Source organism: Crotalus tigris, unplaced genomic scaffold (genome assembly GCF_016545835.1).
Source record: "Crotalus tigris isolate CLP2741 ecotype Arizona unplaced genomic scaffold, ASM1654583v1 scf7180000019663.277103, whole genome shotgun sequence".
Classification (NCBI taxonomy): Eukaryota; Metazoa; Chordata; class Lepidosauria; order Squamata; family Viperidae; genus Crotalus; species Crotalus tigris.
The window spans coordinates 172,558-194,708 of NW_024097650.1; the positions used below are offsets into that span (position 1 = coordinate 172,558).

The window sequence follows — 22,151 nt, forward strand, 5'->3', positions numbered from 1 at the left end:
AAGGACAAGCTGCTGCCTAAAGCTGGTTGGTGTACTAACAGAGAAGGCTCCCTACCTCTCCCCTCCAAACCCTTGTTTTTAAGCTTATTTTAATTTTTATAATTTAATCAATTTTATATTTATGATCACTGAATATTTGTTTTATCTTGATCTAAGCCATTCAGTCACCTGAATCGTGAAATGGATGGCAAATAAATCTGATAACCTAAATAAAAAATATAAAATAGTTCTGTGCATATAAAGGCCAATACCGGCTAAAGACTGGAAGCTGTGATTTCACATTATTGTATATATAATAATATCCTACACAAAAATCTAACAGCCATTACAGCAATAGATTTCATTTTTAAATCAGTGACATAGTAATACTGTGTTGTTTAATATAGATGCAGGGCAAACAAGTCTGTTCATTCAATAAGATACCTATAGCCTGCATATTACTTAATAGGCAGCCAATATTACACCTTAAAGATGATTTCATAAAATGAGAACTTCTCTTCATTCATCCTAACTAGAAATAAATTCATTCTGCAAGCTATTTGTCTATTTTCATATTTTATTTCTGTATGCTTGTCAAATGCAAATATAGTGCATAAGATGCCTCTTCTGTACATTATCTTGATGCATTTATCTTTCTTACTTCAAGCAGCACAAAAGTAGAACTATTTAATAGAATAACCAATTCATATATTCTATAATAAAATTAATCGACTTCAATTTAGGACCAATAAATTATTAGTGAACATATCTCTATTTATCCAAAGTGCATAGGATTTAACTTTCAAATGGATGATGTAACCTCCACATACCAGCCCCAATATTACATCTCACAATTGCTAGAAATGTTGCATGATTTCAAATTCCTAGGTTTTGGACTGAAGAGAATATTACTTTAAAACTGCTTTTGATTATTCCATTATCTGTAAATATTTATCACAATATTATGACTGGGAAGTATGAAGAGTGCGAGGCATACAAAGGAGCTAAGTGAGTAGACACGAAGATGTAAAAACGTTTCATAATTTTGTATATCGAATTATAATTGGCTGCCTAGTTCCACATTAGCAGCAAGAAACTAAAGAAATGGAAACTAATTAACAAACCAATTAACAAATAGTTAAAATACTATCCAATGCAATCCATTTACAAACTACTTTGTTGTTTAAAGTTTGGCCAAAATATCTTTCAGATGAGCTCTATTTAATTTCCCTTTACTAAAATATCATCAATTTTTATTGCCCAGGAAAATTATTGGTAGTAATCTAGGTTATGCTAGGCACATACAGACCCAGTCAGCAGTGCAAAAGTTCACAGCTTCAGCAAAATTGTAGCCTTGATTAAATCCAGAATGATAGGCACGGGGGAAAGTCACAACGAATTCGCCAGCACACTGATTGGTCCGGTACACCTAAATACAAGAAATAAAAATTTTGAAGAAAAAAAATATAAACATTGCACAATTAACAATTTTCCAAAGCAGAATTAAACAACTAGCTAAACTGCTAACAAATTAATGTTATCACCAAGAATACTATGGGAGGTCCTTGGTTCTTAGAAAAAGAAAATGGTAGTTGACTACACGCCACTACTTTGTTTATAATTATACTAATTTACCCAGAAAGAGGATAAAAATAAACTGGGAATTGCATATCTTGGGTAGCAACAGGCAACTAGAAGCAAATCACCAGTTTATCTGTTGAAAAATCAGTGCTTTGGGAGTGGTGCTAACTACTGCAGGCAAGATTTATCTTGTGGCAGTCATTTATTCTGAATGACTGTAAGATGTTCTCTAGATCAGTGGTTCTCATCCTGTGGGTCGGGACCCCATTTGGGGTCGCCAAACAACGCAGTCCACCATTTTTTCCCCCTTTTCCTTAGCTGTGCTACTCACTTTTATTCTATTGGCTTTTAAAGCCAATAGAATAGCCTCTCTTGAATAGAGTCTAATTCTATTGGCTTTCAAAAGCCAATAGGAATTGTCCAGGCTGTCTCTGCCCTACTGAGCCCGCCAAAAGTCCCATTCTGCAAACAGTGCTGCACCAGTTGAGTAGTCCCCAACTTACGACCGGTTGAGTAGTCCTCGACTTACGACCAGTTGGGGGTCGCGGCATTAAAAAGTTTGAGAACCATTGCTCTAGATGCTAGCTCTAGCAAGGAAACCTAACATGTGCTTGAACTTTTCCTGTATCACATGCACATCATTTCTTCCTGTACTTCCTTCAAGGACTTCAGAGACTCTATTCAACAAGCAGCTACTTCAACTGGCACAGAATATAAAAGAGATTCCATTTCATTTTTACATGTGCTTTGAATCCCATGCTACTCGACCTGGAAGATAAATCCTACTTCAAGGTTAAAAGCTTTTGGATTGCAGCATATGTTATTTTTCTTAACAAAGAATAGAGAAACTGTTGATAAAATATAAAAGAGATTTGAATATCATTTAGCAGTTGGCAATACTTTTTAATTCCAAAATATGCCTGTTTAAAAAAAAAAGATTGATGCTCATATATCTATGTTATGTAACCTTATTTCTGAAATATTAAATGCATTGTTCTTAAAGGGTTCAACTTAAATTATAGCAATTTACTATACAGTGCTAGATCCTGAGCCAATTTATAAATGAAACAGCATCGCTTGTGCAAGTTGCAACTTCTACCAAACCTGAACTGCAACTTTTATGTAGCATACTACATGATCACAACAGTCACACTTACATAACTGAAAATGAAAGGTAACACCTCAGCTACAAGCATGTCTTTAAATATTTATATCCTATGTTTCTGCTAAAAAGATTCACAGTAGCTGTGAATCTTTCATGTGCTAAAACTAGACAAGAGAAACCAATTAAACAAATAAATCAAATACATGCTTGTTCATTTATTCATTGAAGAAAATGATCCAAAGCTTTATCTAGTTTTAGGAATCAAGTAAACTGTACCATGCCAATTTAGTCTTTATATAAATAAAGCATGCAGAATAAACCCTCAATATACTAATGGGGAAATGGGTAACTGCCAAAGTAGAATCTAGAATAGATTTTAGACTAGGCAGGATGACAAATGCAATTTTAGGCACACATGGAAGCATACACTGTATGAACCAATTTTGTCTGTTGCATGAAAAATATACTAAATTTAGAGTTCACTTTAGTATTATGGCCAGGTCCATCCTCTCTAAAGACAGGTGCACTAGATTTAAAATTGCTTTTTCAAAGAGGAATGAATAGTGTATTTAGATTCTGACCATAAAGGGGTCTACAAATAACAGTACTGAAAGGCAGAATAATTCAGAAAACCAACGATTACAGAATATCCATAGGTGGATCTACAAAGACACTATCTGGCACACAGAATATGAAAATGAACTGAAATGTTTTAACAATTATCTTCTAATTTATTCTGTGGCGCATAAACTGTTAAACTTAGAAAGAGTCTGCATTACTTACAGGCACACCATGTTCCATAAGAATATTGGGGTTCATGATAGTGACTAACTGGTGCAAAAGATCAGGCTGGGTCTCAAACAACTCAGGAGCCAGTTCTCGCATAACGGCCTCCAGTTGTTCTGCTGCATGGGAAGGCACTCCATACCACGTCTTTGGTTCCCCCCTATGGTCCATTATCCAAAAGAAAACATATGGTATAAAATATGTTCTATTGAAGCTTCCAATTATAATCAACAAATGCAAATATATATCAGAAAAAGTGCTGCAGCCAGGCCAAGAGTTGACAACTTGCTCATTAGCTTCCTGCATGGACTTGAGAAAGAAAACAATAATCTTCCATAATTTAGCTGCAACCAACCCAAATTATATAAAATGATAAAAAGTATTTATTCAATTTGCAGTATTTACTCTGCGCATCTGAAAAGTTGAAAAGAAACTTTATCTTTCTGATGTATTTAAAATATTTCCCAGCATATTTTATTATTTATTTTATAGACCATCAATAGCTTTAATTTAAAGCATAATCAGATCAGATCATAATCTTTTGTGTTAGATTGAACTAAATGCTAGGGATGAGCAAACTGTGACGATATTGGAGGTTATAATTTAACTACAAATGGAAAATCAGAAGCCACTCTTTCCTGGCATATAGGAATGTATGGGACATAGGAATATACATAAAGCCTATCTAATATTCCTAGCCACTTTCACAAATCATATTTAAGAACATGAACATTTGCAAACCAGTTATAAGATGGGAACCCAACTGTGGATCAAATTTAATTTCTAATCTAATTTTTTTTCTTACTGATATTTCCACAACATACATGTTCCAGTACTAGAATGTAGCTATATGGTTTGTGAGAACACATGTCCACTCCCACACTATATTCAGACACTTGTGACAAATGCTTTTTCTTCAATCCTATGCAAAGACCCGATTTACACTTTGCTGGGGGGGGGGAAAACAATGTCAATCCTTATCTCTGTTATCATTAGAAGCATATATATATAAAACACCCTCCATACCAATGCAGGTAATTGATGGAATAGCTCCAGTGATCTTCAATGTGCCAACAGAAAGAAGAAAAGCACATTCCCACATAAAGCCAAGGCACTTTCATGCCAGAAATATCAGCATTGATGTGTGCAAGGACGGATTGGTCCAGGACTGGCATGTTATTAAGATTCCAACCAGAAAGAGCATATTCCTGTCAACAAAACAAAGTCCATAAAAAAGTGACCAGGAAGAAATCAGTGTGCTGCTCAAAATCACAAATATATTTAGTATTTATATTTTGTGGCTATGCCAGTGATGGCGAACGTTTTAGAGTGAATGCCCAAACCGCAAATCAAAACCCACTAATTTATCACAAAGTGCCAGGGCCGCATCAGCATTGTGGTGCCCTCGGGGAGGGGGGGGGCAGGGAGGCATCTCTGAGTGCTGCCTCTGGCACGCAAAAACTGGGGGCGGAAAAATGGGCCACCATGCTGCAAGGTACAAAAATGGCTGCCGGTGCGCTGCAGGGTGACGATACAAGGCGCTGCACCACAAAAAAATGGGGCAGGGCTAGGATCACGCAAGCACTAGCCCCGCCCCATTTGCAGCATATACGTGCTTGCGGCCTGGTGCGCGCATGCACACATGGAAAATGCTTCCCCCTCCCTTTTCTTCCAGTCCACCAATCGACAATGGTTGGTGACCTCTGCTCTACCATCTCTACTCGAGCTTGCTAGTCGGCCGCTTCGCCTCCTTTGTGCTGGGCGTGACTCCTGCTCCGGGGGCGGCCTGATGGACCTGCTGCTGGCGGCAGTGGCGCGCGTGCCAACAGAGAGGCTCTGAGTGCCGCCTCTGGCACGCATGCCCTAGGTTCGCCACCACTGGGCTATGCCATAATGTACTGCCTCATTCTAAATTCTGTCTTATGGGTGTAGGGCCCAGCTCTAGACCAGTTGCATTCAATAAGCCATATAAGTACAGTATATCCTGCTCTTGCCTCTGAACTCTCTATTCTCCATCCCATACACTGGCACTATCACTCCAACGTTCCTTAGTTGGCCAAAGTATGGAATCCAAAGCAAAATTACAGTTCACACATCCCTACAAACCCACATCTATGGGCTGACTATTCTACTCAGCACTATGCAATACAGATCAGGCACATCAATTAGTCCTCATAGGAACCCAGCATGCTGATGCCAGATGCAATTACAGCCAACAGAACAACAGAAAGAACATTAAACTGTACATTAAACATCTTATCTCTTCTCAATATTGGAAAATCATTAAATGCATTAAGCTTAAACCCAGTTAAAATATTGCCTTCTAGCATGCAAACTACATCAAGGTTGTATATCCTGGCCACACCTCCTCTTCTGGCATTAGCTTGTGCCTCCCATCCTTTACAGGAAAGCCACTTCCAAAATCTTTGGATGAGATATCAGCTCCATATTCCACAATTACGTCCTCTTCAATGCTGCTCACAAGTCGCCAAAATTCCTTCTCCACCAATTCTGTAGGAACCATCTGAAAAGACCAGGAGAAAAACCATCAAGAGGAGCTCGGGTTTCGAAGTCTGCAAGCCATAGTAAGTGGCTTGCAAGTACTTATAACTTAATTTGTGTTACTTTTCTTAGCACACATTTAAATTGTTTGCATTTTAATGCATACTGTAGGGCAGGGGTCTCCAACCTTGGCAACTTTTAAGACTTGTGGACTTCAACTCCCAGAATTCCTCAGCCAGCAAAGCTGGCTGAGGAATTCTGGGAGTTGAAGTCCACAAGTCTTAAAGTTGCCAAAGTTGGAGACCCCCTGCTGTAGGGTCAGTATTCATAATTGATAAAAAGAGATGTAAAGAAAGCATCAGTACATTTTCTTTGGGCTTTAGGCAATTTTAATATAATTTGTCCTGGGCTATTTTTCACACAGTGCAGCTGAAAATACAAGTTGAATTCTATGCTGTTATTTTAACTTTAAAGAAGAGATTCATAGACTATTGGAGCAACAGTTGCTGAACTGCAAATTAGGAGTCCATGAGTTCTAGTTCCCCCTTAGGTAAAAAAAGCCGGCTGGTTGACTTTGGGCCACTCTTTCAGCTTAACCGACCTCAAAAAGTCGCACTTGCTGGAGCAAAAACAGGAGATAGGAGTTTTATGTATGCTGTCTTGAACAAAACAAAGATGAGATATGAATCTCGTGATAACACCAATGAAAAGTTTGTAAGATAGATAAGCAGGACTTAGGAAGAACTTTGCTGTGACAAGTTTTATTAAGGTGGTCACATTCAAAGTTTGGCGAAGTTATGGTAATGCTGATTGGAATTTAAAGAAAAAGGCTTTCTGCATATCGCGTAAACATCTGCCATTTTGGAGAGAACTACAGTACCTTTTTTACATGACTGCACCAATGAGCTCTGATATCCTGGCCATTAAACAATCAATAATCCACGGTGTCCTGAAAAACTCAATTTCCCTTTTCTAATTTCTATAAAATTAATATAATTCTAAAAGAAAACTAAAAGCATTTAAGTCGTAAAAATATACCAACTGTCAAATAAATTATTCATAAAACTTTCTACAACTTGCAGAATCTGAGGGACTCACTTACAAACAGGTTGGACCATATCATGCTGAATTTTACCATATCCCTCAATACAACACATATAACCTGCTGTCATGAAGATATTAACAATGACCCACTTACATGAACTGGCATATTGAAATAATCCGACTTGAAGTTATCTGCCATCTCACCAAAGCTTTGGAGGCTGTACTCTCGAACAGCTTGTTCAAAGCCAAAGGCTTCCCGTGGTTTGTTACACTCCTAGAAGAAGAAAAGTAGCATTTATTACGTCAGACCAGCAGTTCTCAACCTGTGGGTCGCAACCCCATTTGGGGTCAAACGACCATTTTACGGGGGTCGCCAAACAACGCGATCCGCCATTTTTTCCCCTCAGGGGGCGGCGCCGCGCATGCGCGCCGCGTCCTTATGACCGGGGTCGCTGTATAAAAAGGTTGAGAACCACTGCGTCAGACTATCTCTTATCTTTTTCTCACCAAATTTTAAGAAAAATAAAGTTTGCAATTAATTTCTACAGATAAAACAATTCTAGACTGGGATTTAAGGAAGAGGGGCCAACTAGACTATCTAAGAGATAGGCACGTTTTCCAAAATCTAAAGCTTGCACTTACTGCAGTCCATTATAGAAATAAGAAGGTTAAGAAACAAACTAAGCTCAATTTGTGAATTTTGAAGAGACACCAATATCTGCCACAGTCATTCAGCGGCATGTTCCACAGCTTCCTTAGCATCATCTCGAAGTAAGCTAAGCTCTCAAGTTTTTTTCAGCTACAAGCTCTCTAAGCCTTATACTTACTATTTTGTATTCTGCAAAATTATTTTACAGAAAGCCCCTTCTATTAGAAACATAAAAATAATGCACCAAATGCCAGATATTACCACATTTGCTATAGAAGCCTAGATAGCCATAATTAACAGAGATTTCCTTGTGTGTATGTGTGTACATGCATATGAATGAATCAAATAAGCCACACATTTTTCTCTGGCAATATGAGTATTTTGTGCTATGCTGTATATGTCAGAAAAACTGTACCTCAGCAACACATTTGGGGCATCTCCAGTCACCTTTGGGAACATCAGGCAAAGGAGGTATTAAGCAAAAAGTATGGTAACTGTCATCACACCCATCACAGAGCAATAATTTATCCTCATTGTTTCCCCGACCACAAAACAAGCAGACGTATAAGTCAACCTGGAGAAAAGTAAACTTCTTGTAATTTCATGACATTATATATAATCCGACAGTTATTACATAAATGCATTTCTATCCTTCATGCCACAGTTAATTTCCAAAACTTAAAATGGGAAACATCTGGTTCTCTACAGTGGACAGTAATGAGGGATGGAGTTGTACATCTGCACCAACTCCCATACAAATTCTAAAGAAATCAGAAATCTACTTCCTAGTAAACAAATGCCATAAAAGGGAGAGTTGCTACTGAGGTCAGAGATAGAAAGATAGCAATGTTTGCCTTACAAATTTGAACTTATTTATTTGTATCCCACTTTTATTTTTAGAAACAATCCAACACATCTTCCTTCTTCTATTTTCCCCACAATAATAACCCTATTGGACTGAGAGAGAAGGACTGGCCCAAACTCACCCAGCTGGCTTTCACGGCTAAGGCAGGACTTCAACCTAGTCTTCCGTTTTCTAGCCCAATGCCTTAACCACTAGCTCTCTAGACCAAACTGGCTCTCTAATCCACATATCCCTATTTTTAAATAGGGATATGTGAACCCTTTGGAGTTCACAATGTCCCTCCATAAAGGGAAAAAATAGCTTGCTTTCAGCATTCCAGATATTTTGAGGAGAAAATATCCTTTTCCAAGCTATAAAGCAGAGGACCCCAAACCCTAGGCTGCAGCCCGGAACCTGGCTGCGCAAGTGGCAGGGGGAACGTTGCGTGTGCACTTCATTTGCATGAGTCTGCCACTCACATGGAACCATCGCCTCTTCCCCCCCTCCCAGTCGACCAAGCCAGAAAGGCTGGGGACTGCTGCTATAAACCACTTCCAAGATGCTCAAAATGGTGCTTTGGACACTTGAAATGGGTTACTATATATAAAAACATCTCAATGTTGAATTGTTTTCTACATTCATAAACATCCCCTGTGGAGATACTTTAGTTAAAAATCTAATTCCCTTATCTTTATATTAATGAAATATTTGTGTATGAATTTGCCAATGGTAGTTGCATTTCTGAATTTTAGTACATTTTAATGAAAAATGTACCTATAATTGTAACCTATAATTTTAGTGAGAAATTTAACATTGTCAGAACTTTACAATTCAATTTTTAAAATCCAGGGCCATGCTCTTTAACAAATCTTAGCTCATACTAGATTTTATTTTTTTATTCAGAAAGCAAATTAAGTTTAGACTTGAGCATTATAGTTCTTGTTTGCTCTAACAATTTGTTGATTTGTGAAATAAGCCACAAAGGCATGGTTCAGAGGCCATACTAAGTCAATAATATATAGTTTGCAAAGCACAACAGCTGAGTTTATACTACACATTAGGCCCAAACTAAACAAACCACAGTATATCTTTGCAATCCAAAAGTCAAGCTCAGGCTGACAGTGGGTCAATCATCAGTAACTGAGTTTAAACATGCTTGGGATAAACACAGGCTCATCATCTGACAAAAAGTAAAAAATTAAAATTAAAATAAAATAAAAACCCAAATGACAGACTCAGTGGACTACTAGGTCTTTTTCTTCTATCAGTTTTTTTTTTGTTTCTATATTTAAACAATATTCAATCCAGGAGTTTACAGAAATCAAGTAAAACATATACTGGATTTCAATATTTAAAAACCTGTAGAGTCACAAACAGGGAAAATTCATTATTAAAAATGGCTCATAACACAAGTATCCAGTGATTCATAACTACAACAGATGAAATATTCAGTTAGGGTCAGATCGCTTAGTTAGGATCAAAAATGGAAAATCTATCTAGGATAAAATAAAAATTCATACTTAGTGTAGGTAGTCCTCATTTAACAACTACTAGTTCAAAAGTTTTTTGAACTTATGATGGTGCTGAATGAGTTTTACATCTGTTGAGTTGTAATGAGTTTTAAAACTTGTAGTTGTGGCCATCGCAGTATCCCTGTAGTCATGATCATGATTTGGGCACTTAGCAGTTGCCTTGCAATTATGATGGTTGCAGCATCTCGCAGTCCTGTGATCACCATTTCATTGCCCGCTTCTTACCAGCAAAGTCACTGGGGAAGCCAGTAGTAGGTCAAAATGGCAATCGTGTGATATTAGGCCTAACGAATGCAGTTTTGCCTAACAGCAGCAATTGGAACTGCTAATATTTTCCTAGGTTGGTATGGTCACCTGACATTGGACTTTACAACTGTACTGCTTAGCAATGGAGTTGTCAGTCCCAATTACTGTCCTTAAATGAGGACTACCTGAATTAGATCTATATTCACGGGCTCCAAAATTTGGAAGGGTAATATTTTCATTTCATTTTACACAGGCTCTTGAAATATTGGTAACATCTAGTAATAAAGTACAGCACCCAATTCTACTTGATAACAATGCAGAAAATGAGTAATTGAATAACTTTCCCTAGCCATAACATAGTGGTAATAAAATCTAACACTAGTAGGCAAAACGTGGCAGCTGTCCAACACTTTATTGGTGAGGATAAAACATTTTGTCACATTGTCAGTAGTTTTTGAGAAGAGAATGCACAAACTAGAGTTTTAGTCTGAGTAAAAACTGGACTTCAAAAACTATAGACTGAACTACAGATTTTAATAATGGACTACAATTCATAAACACAGCAATAGATATTACCTCCCCAATTTTCAAACAACTTTAATAAAATGAAGGCATTTTATTTTCAAATTCCTTTACCTATATCTTCCCAGCCTAGACAAGCGGCAAGGTATCAATGAGTGACATGTTGTAAAGCAAACTTACAAAGTTGACAGATAGTGCCCCTTTCCGCTGCCTCATCTGCATACCAAAAGCCTCAGATCTGGTACCTTTGCGTCTCCGAGGAACATCATCTGAAAAAGAGAATGACCCATTAGTCACATGACTGCAACAAGGGCAACAACATAGCAGTTCACAAAACATTTTGCCAAGGGAATCGAAAACAGGTTCTCAATTATTTATCTCTTTCATCTTAAAAAATTCATAATTTAAAAAAATGGAAGTCAGAAAAATATGGGTAGGACAGATCTCTAGCTTTTTTCCCTTAATATTATTTAATGTGGGGATAACGGCACAAATCAGTCTATTGCAAAGTGGGAAATCTGGGGATCGTGATTTTCAGACCAAAGCATCCATTCTAAAAACACATTCCCAGAAATGTGTTTTTAGAATGGATTGAGAAAAGCCAATCCAGATATACAATTGCAGAAGCTCGTTTTGGTCAGCAGTTGCTAGATTCACAAACAGAATATCCTAAGCATCCACAACCCTACACCAAGATAATGTCTTTTACCTAATCCTTCCCAATTAAATTTAATTTAAAATGTACAGTAATGTATCTTTTCCAACAGCAATAAACCCTTACTTACTAGTTCATTCACAATTTTATGCCTAAATAATGCCATTTTAACAGATACCCCATTATTTTGTTAAACCAAGAATATGGAATTTACAAGAGGCCACAACACTATTTGGATACCTTAAAAGCCTCACAATAATTCATTTTGCATTTGCTCCAAGAAATGACAACTAATTACATATACACAACTGTGTAATATCCAGTATTTACAATACTAAACGAAGCTAAGGAGATAAACATTTTACAGTATCAGGACTGAAAATATCTTAATCATTTTATTTCTTCATTTATAAAATTTATTGACTGCCCAACTTATCATAGAGTAACTCTGGGCAGCTTAAGTAATTAAAATATGTCTATACATATACATTAAAACATAAATATATTAAAATCAAACATTAAAATCTAAGGACATATGGGGAGGGTGGGGTGGACTGGGGGGGTGGGATGTGTTATTACTCGATCAACCATCTCCACTGTATTGTTTCCCCATTTTGAGCCACATCTTTAGCCTTTATGAAAGGATAAAAGGGTTGGGACCAACCTCATATTGGGGCGGAGCAAGATGTTCCAGAAGACAGGAGCAACAGCAGAAAAGGCCCTTCTGCTGGATCCCACCAACCAGAATAATCGGGCTAATGGGACCTGCAGTATGCTTCCTCTGCCAGCACGAGTGGGACGAGCCACTCATAACATTATACCAGTTGTTAAGAATTATATGAATGGTGGTAAAATTCTGCATTCCCAATAATAAAAATTCAACAGTTAATTGAATTGCAATCTTACCTTCCTTTTCCTTTGTCCCCAATGCCAATCCCATCATCTTTGGTCCTGCTCCAAATATCTGAAGCTTCTTCAATTCAGTATTTCTACTCATCTCTCCTGCCTCTGCCTAAAGACAAGATTACATAAACTCACCATTTGTATTTAGGCTGAAAGTATTTACTTTCCATGCTGGATGACTAAATGTTATGAGCTGGATCAAATTCAACTCTCAGAGATATCTTTTTCAAGAACAATGCTATTAAGACACCTCAAAGGATAAACATTATTTTAATTTCCAACACTATCTTCAACATGTTTCAGACTAATGAAACAAATTATCCTTCTTGGAATAGCATTCAAACTACTAATAGAAGATAATTAAACTGCATACTTCTACATATAGACACCATCTACTATGCATTTTAAATAGAACTTTTCCCAATCAGTTAGGAAAAAAGATATTATTTATTAAAGGAAAGTGTTGAAAAAATAAGAATACAATTTTTTGATATTTTATTTAATGTCATTTATATCCTAATTTGCTTTAGATCCAAAAGCATGTATATTCTATTATGTATCTCATGAGCAAAAATACAATTACCTATAGCCCATAATAAGCATCAGCTGTTTATCTGATATTCTAGCCTACAATTCCTTATACATCCAATAACTGCTTTCTTTTGCACAAATTAAATATTTAAACAGATTTTCTAAATAAATGTTTAACATTTCATATTCTTAAGAAAATGCTGAAAATCTTGGTGGTGAAAAGATGTGGAATACCAGAAGACAAACCGAGACTCAGAAAAATCAGATTAAAATGATTTTGTTTTACCTTATCCAATTTTAAAACCTAGTAACTGCTTAAAAGAAAAAAGATTCAAAACCAGTTTTGATTCAAACCACAATTCTATTAGTAACTACATTTTTTAAAAAAATTGATCAATTTCACATCCAGATATTGCATACAGAAATTCTCAAACATACAGAATTGTTTGCCGGATTCTTAACATTTTGAAATAATTTTATAATTTTATCCACAAGGCTATTATTTCTGAAAATAGTTAATTGTTTAATTTTGTTCTGAATATTCAAATCATACTAATATTAAGGTGACCAACCGTCCTCCTTTAGGGAGGACAGTCCTCCTTTTTAAAGTTTTGTCCTCCCTTGAAAAGTGTCCTCCTACATGTCCTCCTTTTCAATATTTGAAGACTAATTTGTGGGGCTTTTTTTTCCTCATATAACGCTCAGAACGGCATTCCGGCACCTTCTTTTGATGGTTTTTTTTTCAACTTTTGCATGAGCTGTGCTATTCCCCCTATTAGCTTTCAAAAGCCAATAGGAATTGCTGCTGAGCGCCCCAAAACACCCAGCCGGCAAACTTTGCACATGTAAGTTGTCTGCAGCGAAGGCGAATTGGCAGGAACTTTGCACCCCTCCCTGCTACCCAACTACACCATATCCTAGTTAGTCCCAAAGATACCTGGAGGAGACTGCAGTGGCGACGCCACGGTAACTTTCTCTTGATCTTCCGCCCTGCTAGGGCAATAATGGCTGCGGGCGCAAGAGGCAGGGGCAGCAGGGGTGCTGTGGGTGGAGGTGTGATGGGTGGCGGTGGCTGGCTGCCCCCGTGCTGTGGGAGCCGCAGGACCTGCTCTACATGGGGCTGTGCAGGGTGGGCGGTGGTGCTGGTGGGGCGGCTGCAGGCGGGGTGTGTCAATGGCAGGCTAGCCCCCCGGGGCCGGAGCCGGCACAGCTGGTGCTTTGGGAGTCGTGGGGCCCGCTCTACACGGCGGGGCAGCAATGTTGGTGGGGCGGCTGCGGGCAGGGGCATGGCATGTAAGCATAATTACAATATAAAATGTTATTGTTACAAATATTTTTATTATGCATTTATCATATTATAGTGTATCCTGTATTATTGTTGCAATTAATAAAATGTTTCTTTTATTTACAATATTTTTTTCTTCAATTTATTTGTGTCCTCCTTTTCATTGTAAAAAAGTTGGTGACCTTACTAATATAACAAAAGAGCTTGTAACTGGGTCATTTTTTGTTGTGGCTACGACTGCCTCTCCAAGTTTTCTATCTACCCAACTCAGTTTTAACAGAAGATAACAAGGTCACAACCTGACTACTTCTGTTCTACAACAATCCCAATTAAGGCTAATTAGTGACAGTAACTGTGTTTTAAGAAACTGTGGTACAAAGATTACTGGGGAAGTATCCTGATATTTTAATTATAATTTTCACAGTAGGGGGTGGAGTTACTGATGCTTATTTTGGCTGTTTGTTTGAATTGCCTGTAAAAACACAGTGCAAATATCCCTTAAAACTATCAACATTTTACTATTAAAGCTACATAAATACAACTGAAATTATTTTTGTCTTTCATACACTTTCCCAATTTGGGAAAAATGGCCATTCAAATGCTAAAATGAAATGATCTCTTTCAGCCTTAACTAATACATTTTAAAAGGCACACAACTTTAAAGGACATTTCTCAAAACAAATGCATTATAAAATCCACATTTAAAGAATTGAAAAGATTTTTAAAAATATATATTTTAGCCTTAACCTTGAAGGAAAACTTAAGCAGACTCTGGAGAAAACCACTCTAATCTACAAAAGTATGCCAGTGGGAATTGTCTAACTAATTTAAATATCAAATTCCAAAAACAGCTGCAAAACAAGATGAACCCTGAGAATTGGATAGGAAGCAAACAGACCTATAATGAAAGAGTTTTGAACTTCCTGAGAAAGTAAACAAGGGAAAAATAACAAAAAATCAAAATCATTTTTTCTTAGAAATTTGAATGAAATGTTGACAATAAATGTAGGACTCTTCAAGCATAAAGTTCACAACTCATAGTTGTGGTTTACCTAACTTTATTCCCTTTTTTGTCTGATCCTTCTATTATTCCTACATATACAACTGTTGTGTTTGAGTAACTCAGCTGTACATCAGTTTTAAGAATTGTAGGGAAGAGAACTTGTGGCCAAAGCTACACACAGCTTTTCTCTTGGGCTTCTTTGTGTCAAACAGGAAGAGAATGGAATTTAAATAATTATTGGTAGCACATAATTCTGATGAAAAGTCCTAACTCACATTGGAGGAAATAATTATTTTACTAAAGACAGGGAAAATTATACAGAAGAGCCAGACACTGTCTAGAAAATACTCCTTGCTGCCAGCATTTTCCTACTTTAATTGGCAACCATGTATTTGTAAAATGTTTTACTATTTCTCACACTAAAAATCTGAATAGAGTCTGAGTAGAACCCAAACTTCTTGTCTTTTATTTATGCTGATATAGCACAAGCATATACACACAGAGAATTTGTGAACACCCAAATTATAGACACACAAAGATTAACATATATAGCAAACTTAGAAATAACAGTTGTGAATGTTGTACTAAATGTTTTGATGTCATTCAATAAACATATTTAATTAGTATAAGATAGAACATTTCATACTTTATATCATAAGACAGCAAGTTTAGACTTAAGCTTGAGATATTAGCTTGCCCAATGCCTCAAAGGAAGTTTATTTTAGAGAAAAACAAACTTCCCAGCTTGTAGTTTGAATCATATGCTATACCAGATGATGCTCATGCAAAGTTCAACAGCTATCCCAAATAAAATCTGTTTTTTTTTTAAGAACTATTAATTAGATTACTGAATTTTTATCTAACATACTTACTTTGAAAAGACTCACGGTGGCCTGCTTATGTAAATCTTACAACCAGATAAAAGCCACAGCATTTTTAATGCTTCTGCACTACACTAAACTTAAAAGCAATCTATCTGTAGCAGCCAAGAGCCTGAATACCTGGGACTTGATGCGTCTGGTTCTTTTCAGCACAACATTCATTCTTGCAGCTTGCTTTGGAGGAGACTGAACATCAACAGCAACTTCTTCAACTTCCACTTTCTCTTTTAGATCCAAGTTTGGCTTTTGGATGCCCTAAAGAACCACCACACAAAACAATAACAGATTGATTACATCTGGGATGTCACTCTGGTTTCAAACTGTACATAGTTACTGAGAGAAAAAGGCCTGCCAATAGTGACACATTATATATGTCATTTGGACAGATTCACCCATGAAACGTAACAGATTTTCCCAATGCTTTTATTTAGCCAAAAAAACAAACAAACAAACAAAATCCTTCATGTTTGACTTTCTTTCAACAATGTTCCAATCCTATCTAGCTAAAAAAATACACATACAGAGAATAAAGAACCAAATAATATGGTTCTCATTAGCAAGATATTTTAAGTAAAGTAAATGCACATTAGACAACATGTCCACCTTATACAGGTAATCCTCGATTTATGATAATTGAGGCTCAAAATTTCTCTTGCTAATGAGACATGTGTTAAGTGAGTTTAGCCTCATTTTACGAGCTTTCTTGCCACAGCTGGGTGAATCACTGCAGTTGTTAAGTTAGTAACAGTTGTTAAGTGAATCTGGCTTTCCCATTGAATTTGCTTGTCAGAAGGTTATGACTCCAGGACACTGTGACCGTCATAAATATGAATCAGCTGCCAAGTGTCTGGATTTTGATCACATGAACATGGGGATGCTACAATGGTTGTAAGTGTGAAAAACGGACAAGTCACTTTTTTCAGTGCCATTGTAACTTCAAACGGGTCACTAAATGAACTTGTAAGCCAAGGACTCCCTGTACACACTAAAAAAAATGTATATTTGATTTCTTGCAAATAAAATACTCTCACCATAAGGCTGACACCAGACTGGAAAAGTTCATAAGGATATAAGATCCGTTCATAGTGTGACTTCAAAAGTGAACCTGTTGCTTTTCCTGGTAAATAACCTAATCGGCTTGCCACTTTAGACCACTTCTTCTCTTTAGTGACCATTTCAAATCCTCCTTTACTGGCAACAATCTAAAACAAAAGTTAAAAACAATGTGGCTGCAGAGTTCTACAGATCAAGATTGGGTTAGGGTTAGGGTTACATCTGCGATATAAAACTCCAAACATCATTTAAACGATCTAGACATTTTCATCCTCCAAAATTTCTCTCTTATCTACATAAGTAAATAACTAGCTAAGCAGTTTGCACACACATCTGCCATTTAACCACACAAGAGCCTGAAACATTCAGTCTGATTAGTTCTGATTAATGTTCTGAAACACATTAATTTAACTTGCAATTATCTAATTCAGAAAATCTGGAATTCATGTGAGAGTTTATATCAAGAGTCTTAAAGCAGCAAAGTAGAGCATGTATAGTATGCTCAAAATGAAGTTTGCCATCATTATTATTTGGCAAAAATGATTTTTGTTGTTGTTCTGTGCAACTCAATATTTATGGTTTAAACAACCAAAATATTTGTGAAGGATAGACTTTGAAAAAAGTGAAAACATAGCTGATTACAAATGAACTGATTTTAAAATAGAGGACTTATTTACATTTTGCTAAAACTGTTTTAAATAAGTAGAAGGCACAACAGTAATAATGAAGTAACAATGTATCATGTACTAGGGAGGGAACAGAAAGACCTTTATAGAAGCAGGAACATGAAATGTTGTTTTGGGAGAATCTCGGACAAAGATTTGATCAAGAATAAACAATACTAATTAATTTAGGCCAACTATGGAACTGTAATGAAGATTTAACACTTTTAAAATGAATCTTTTGATATATTGGAAAAATAACTTCTCAAAAATCTCAACAGATCTCTTACTCTGCCCATCCATTTTTTAATTTCTCAAATGAAATTAATGTTACAATGGTGTAACATTTGAAGAATGCTTGAAATATATTATGTAATTATTTAAAGATTAAAACAATATTTTATAGCTTGCTGATACAGAATATATGCACAAAAAATCCTTGCTGCCTTAGATAAAAATAATGCAGTTCTGAATACAAGAATGCACTGATGTATGTTACTGACTACCTTGGCCATAATGTGAATATTTTCTTTATAAAAGAGTTATGCCCCCTTTATAGTGGAAAACTAGTTCAGATATCCATCACTTGCCCACATCAAACCACTACAGCAGGCATGTCAAACTCGTAACGTCACATTGCTGGCAATGATGTAGGCGCTGTTTTGGCATGACGCATCCGGCCCGCGGGCTGGCAGTTTGACATGCCTGCACTACAGAATCTCAACTTACCTTACTCAGTGAATAAAGATCTAATATTTTTCTTTCTACTACTGGAATTTTCAATGCAGACCCTTGAAGTTCCCAGAATTTGGCTAGGTGATCTAAGAAATCCAACTTCACTCTAGTCATTGCCTATTAATCAAACCAGCAAAAGATATCATATAAATTTGATGTATAAAGTTCTCTGTCCACAAAAAAACAAATGGAAACAACAGAATAAAGGCCATTTCAGCTGTTTCAGAGAAAACATTAAATATCAAACTTATGGAGTTGCTATGAAGTCTGCAAGGATGTGTGTGTGTCTTAATATATGATAAATGAATAAATTCCACACTCTAGTGAAGGCTAAAAAGAGCAGGGAAAATCATTAAAGAAACAGACAGAAATAATATACAGGTATACCAAAAATTATATAACAATCTCCATATTTCAAGTTCCTCTTAAGTAAATTTTAGGAGACTTTGGCAAAAGATGTTGCTTCTCTCTTGCCTGGGGGAAGGGGGAGATTAAGGGCAATCATTCAAATTGTCTGAAATCAAAGCTGTGATTAATCGAATAATGATTAGCTGGAACCCTACTTTAAAGATGACTTGTTTAAAACAAGTCATAGCTGAAATAAATCCATGTTTATAAAGCCCAAACAAGGCAAGATAAAGATAAAAGCAAATACTGGCAAGATTGGAAGAAGAGCAAAATAATGCAGTATAACCTCTCAATCTTAAACTATATCTTAATATTAAGTCTGAACCAGGTTCATCTTCCACAGATACTCATTACTATGGAACTGGTCATTACCAATATTAAGTTCCACCAAAATCCATGAAACATGAGTGCTGATCAGGTCTTCTCTCATGTGCTCTCTACTGCATAATGTAGAAGAGATAAGATACACTAATTAGCTCCTCTACTTCAACTGCTTTAGGTTAATATATTCCTGTAGATTCCCCCTGCAGTATAAAAGGATCATAGCCAGGCCCTTGTGTTATATTCTAACTCATGAAGGGCTGCAAAGCAGAACTATCAAGAATGCAATAATGGTTAAATAATGAATACTTTATGCTTTCCTCCTGTCATAATAAGGAGTGTCCAAGAGAGCCACTGGCACTGACAAAGAACCCAGATAGAAATTAGTTCTAGTAAACTGTCATTTTTACTGTAGCACCAAAAAGCTATTTAATATGTGCACTTAATAAAATAAAAATTTACTCATAAATACTGGGAGAGTTATTTTGTATAATTATATCAATATAACAAAGAAACTGTATGGGCTTTTCAGATCATTCATTGGAACATCTCACCAAAAAATTCTAAAGAGTCCAATACCGATGACTAGAAACTTACCTCCAGTTCATTCAAGCGCTGCACCCGTGGAGTAAAACGAAAATTTTGCACATCACATGCAAAAGGAGGCTGCCAATCCTAAGGGGGTAAACAAGGAATGCTACATTTAAAATGCAAGTCTTCAATAAAACAACAAACACATCACTCATATATATATATATATATATATTTCATATTTGAATGATTTACAAGCATTCCATTAAAAGTTGAAAATATTTCAGGTAGAAAGTTATTACAAAATGAGTAAGCTTTCATATGATCTATTATATATGCTGTAATCCTAGTAACTCCAGAACTCATATACAGTAGCTTATCACTATACAGAAAGAAAAACATACAAAATTGTTAGAACAAAGCTAGGATTCACAATGTCGCAACTCTATTTAGAATCTGACTTTCTTGAACTTGAACTTGATTGTTTGGGGCACGATACTGCTCGGCCAAGTATCTGTGTTGTTCTGGATTTTGGTGGAGAGAAATTTCAGAGGCATTTTTCATGATAAGTAGAAAAAGGGTAGTGTATTTTTACCCTCTTCAATTCCTCTCCCACATGGCCAGGGCACCAATATGCCACTTTTCAAGCATGACACACTCCACTAGCTCATCTGCTCTCTCCCCATTTCCCCACTACCTTCCTTAGCTGCTGCCTTGTTCCATCAAAAACTTTGACTTTTTCTGTTTCCCATCCTGGAAATGTTTTTTTTAGGTCCATGTCCAGAACATATATCTTTTTCTATGCCTGAACTTTGCAAATTTGTCCATTCCATACACAGAACAATCAGTGCATTGAACTGTTTGCATGTTCCTAATAAAAAAAGTGTTACAAATATGTTGACCCAAATTACTTATCTATAAATACTCTAAAAATGGCATATCACTCATCAGCTGCTCATTTCTTTGTAACCCCCCTTTCTCTCATACAACTAAAGTGATTGCTACTTTTCATGACTTTTAAAACAGCATAGCATTTCTCTAAGTAAATGTATCTGTAATTATGCAATGAGTTAGACTGCAGCCAGCTATACTGGAATATAGAATGACAGTTTATTTTAAACTTTTTAATACTATGAATCAGAACATCTGTTATTCGTGGCTGGTTATTACTTTTTAAGATGTTATCTAACCATGTAACCTATTCATTATGCGGGTGTTAAATAAGTTAAAATGAAACATTAAAATGAATAAGACTGTGAACGATTGTTTCATTCCAACAGATATTTTAATATAATGTACTTGACATGATCCAAAAATAAGCATTCCTTCAGAGTAATATGTCACAAGGCCAAATACATGACTTCCATAGCTTTGAACACAAAGCTAATGAAAAAAACACAAGAGATACAGATGTAATGGCTGTTTTTGCCTGCACCTAAAGAACCTGCATGGCTTAGACTTTTCATTCCAAAGAATTATTTTACTTATTGTAGTTGTTCTATGTTAAACACATATTTTTTTTTATACCTGAAAAGCAATCTGCTTTGCAAACTGAAGCCTAAAACTCCGTCAGCGTGGACTAAATTCTTGGTTATGATAACTCTTAATAACTAAGTGACAAAGAAAAAAAACTGGCAAGTACTATGACTTATAATTGCTTTCCCCATTATCCAGATTATTGGAGTAGAAGACAGAAAAGAAGGAAAAAGGAGCTGAATCTCAAACTGATCACATCATTTTTAGAGTTAAAAAGAGCAAGGTGAATAAAACTGCTACTGCACAGAAAAGGGAGCAAAGATGGAAGCCTTGATCTAGACTGACCTTGGGTGATGAAGGGGAGTGTCTATCAGATACTAGAAAAGTTATTTAGGACTATGTATTCTAATCTCTTTTAAGGAGATTTTCTTCAAATTAACACGACGGTTTAACCTACAAGAGCTCTTTAATGTAGAATAGAAAAAGAATCCGACTATTTTTAAAATATTTACAACCAAGAAAATGAGTAGAGAAACGCAATGCTACTGGGGCTGTAAAATACAGTACAATAGGAGCTATGTAGTTCTAGACAAAGAGATACAAAGCAAAATTATTTCAATGGAGAACTCAGACCGATACAGGAGATAAATGCGCTTTTTTTTTTAATGGAGGCCAGCATACAGTTTAAAAGCCTAAGCGCTTTTTACCGTGGATTGACAGAACTTAGCCACCACACCACTTCGCAATCAACACCGACTGCCAATCAAAATCTCTCCTTCCCGATAAATTAAGCCAGCCGGCTAGACTTGATCATAAATACGGTATTTTAAACACCACTAATTACGAGCTCGCTGTACTTCCCTAAGAGTAAGAATTTATCCTGCTTCACCTAACAGATCGTTCCCACTCCATTCTTG

At 36.3% G+C, this 22,151-nt stretch overlaps 1 protein-coding gene across 1 annotated transcript in view; it reads right to left on the reverse strand.

Moving 5' to 3' along the window:
* KDM5A (lysine demethylase 5A) overlaps positions 1-22,151 on the reverse strand; it is a 50,255-nt gene that overhangs the window by 27,562 nt on the left and 542 nt on the right. The window contains exons 2-13 of the mRNA XM_039364137.1: positions 19,825-19,902; positions 18,493-18,615; positions 17,080-17,250; positions 16,169-16,303; positions 12,352-12,457; positions 10,971-11,059; positions 8,062-8,220; positions 7,152-7,271; positions 5,817-5,975; positions 4,478-4,659; positions 3,449-3,611; positions 1,289-1,408 (exon numbers count right to left, since the gene is read on the reverse strand). Coding sequence (XP_039220071.1) covers positions 1,289-1,408; positions 3,449-3,611; positions 4,478-4,659; positions 5,817-5,975; positions 7,152-7,271; positions 8,062-8,220; positions 10,971-11,059; positions 12,352-12,457; positions 16,169-16,303; positions 17,080-17,250; positions 18,493-18,615; positions 19,825-19,902 — 1,605 coding nt within the window. The remainder of the gene's footprint in view (positions 1-1,288; positions 1,409-3,448; positions 3,612-4,477; positions 4,660-5,816; positions 5,976-7,151; positions 7,272-8,061; positions 8,221-10,970; positions 11,060-12,351; positions 12,458-16,168; positions 16,304-17,079; positions 17,251-18,492; positions 18,616-19,824; positions 19,903-22,151) is intronic.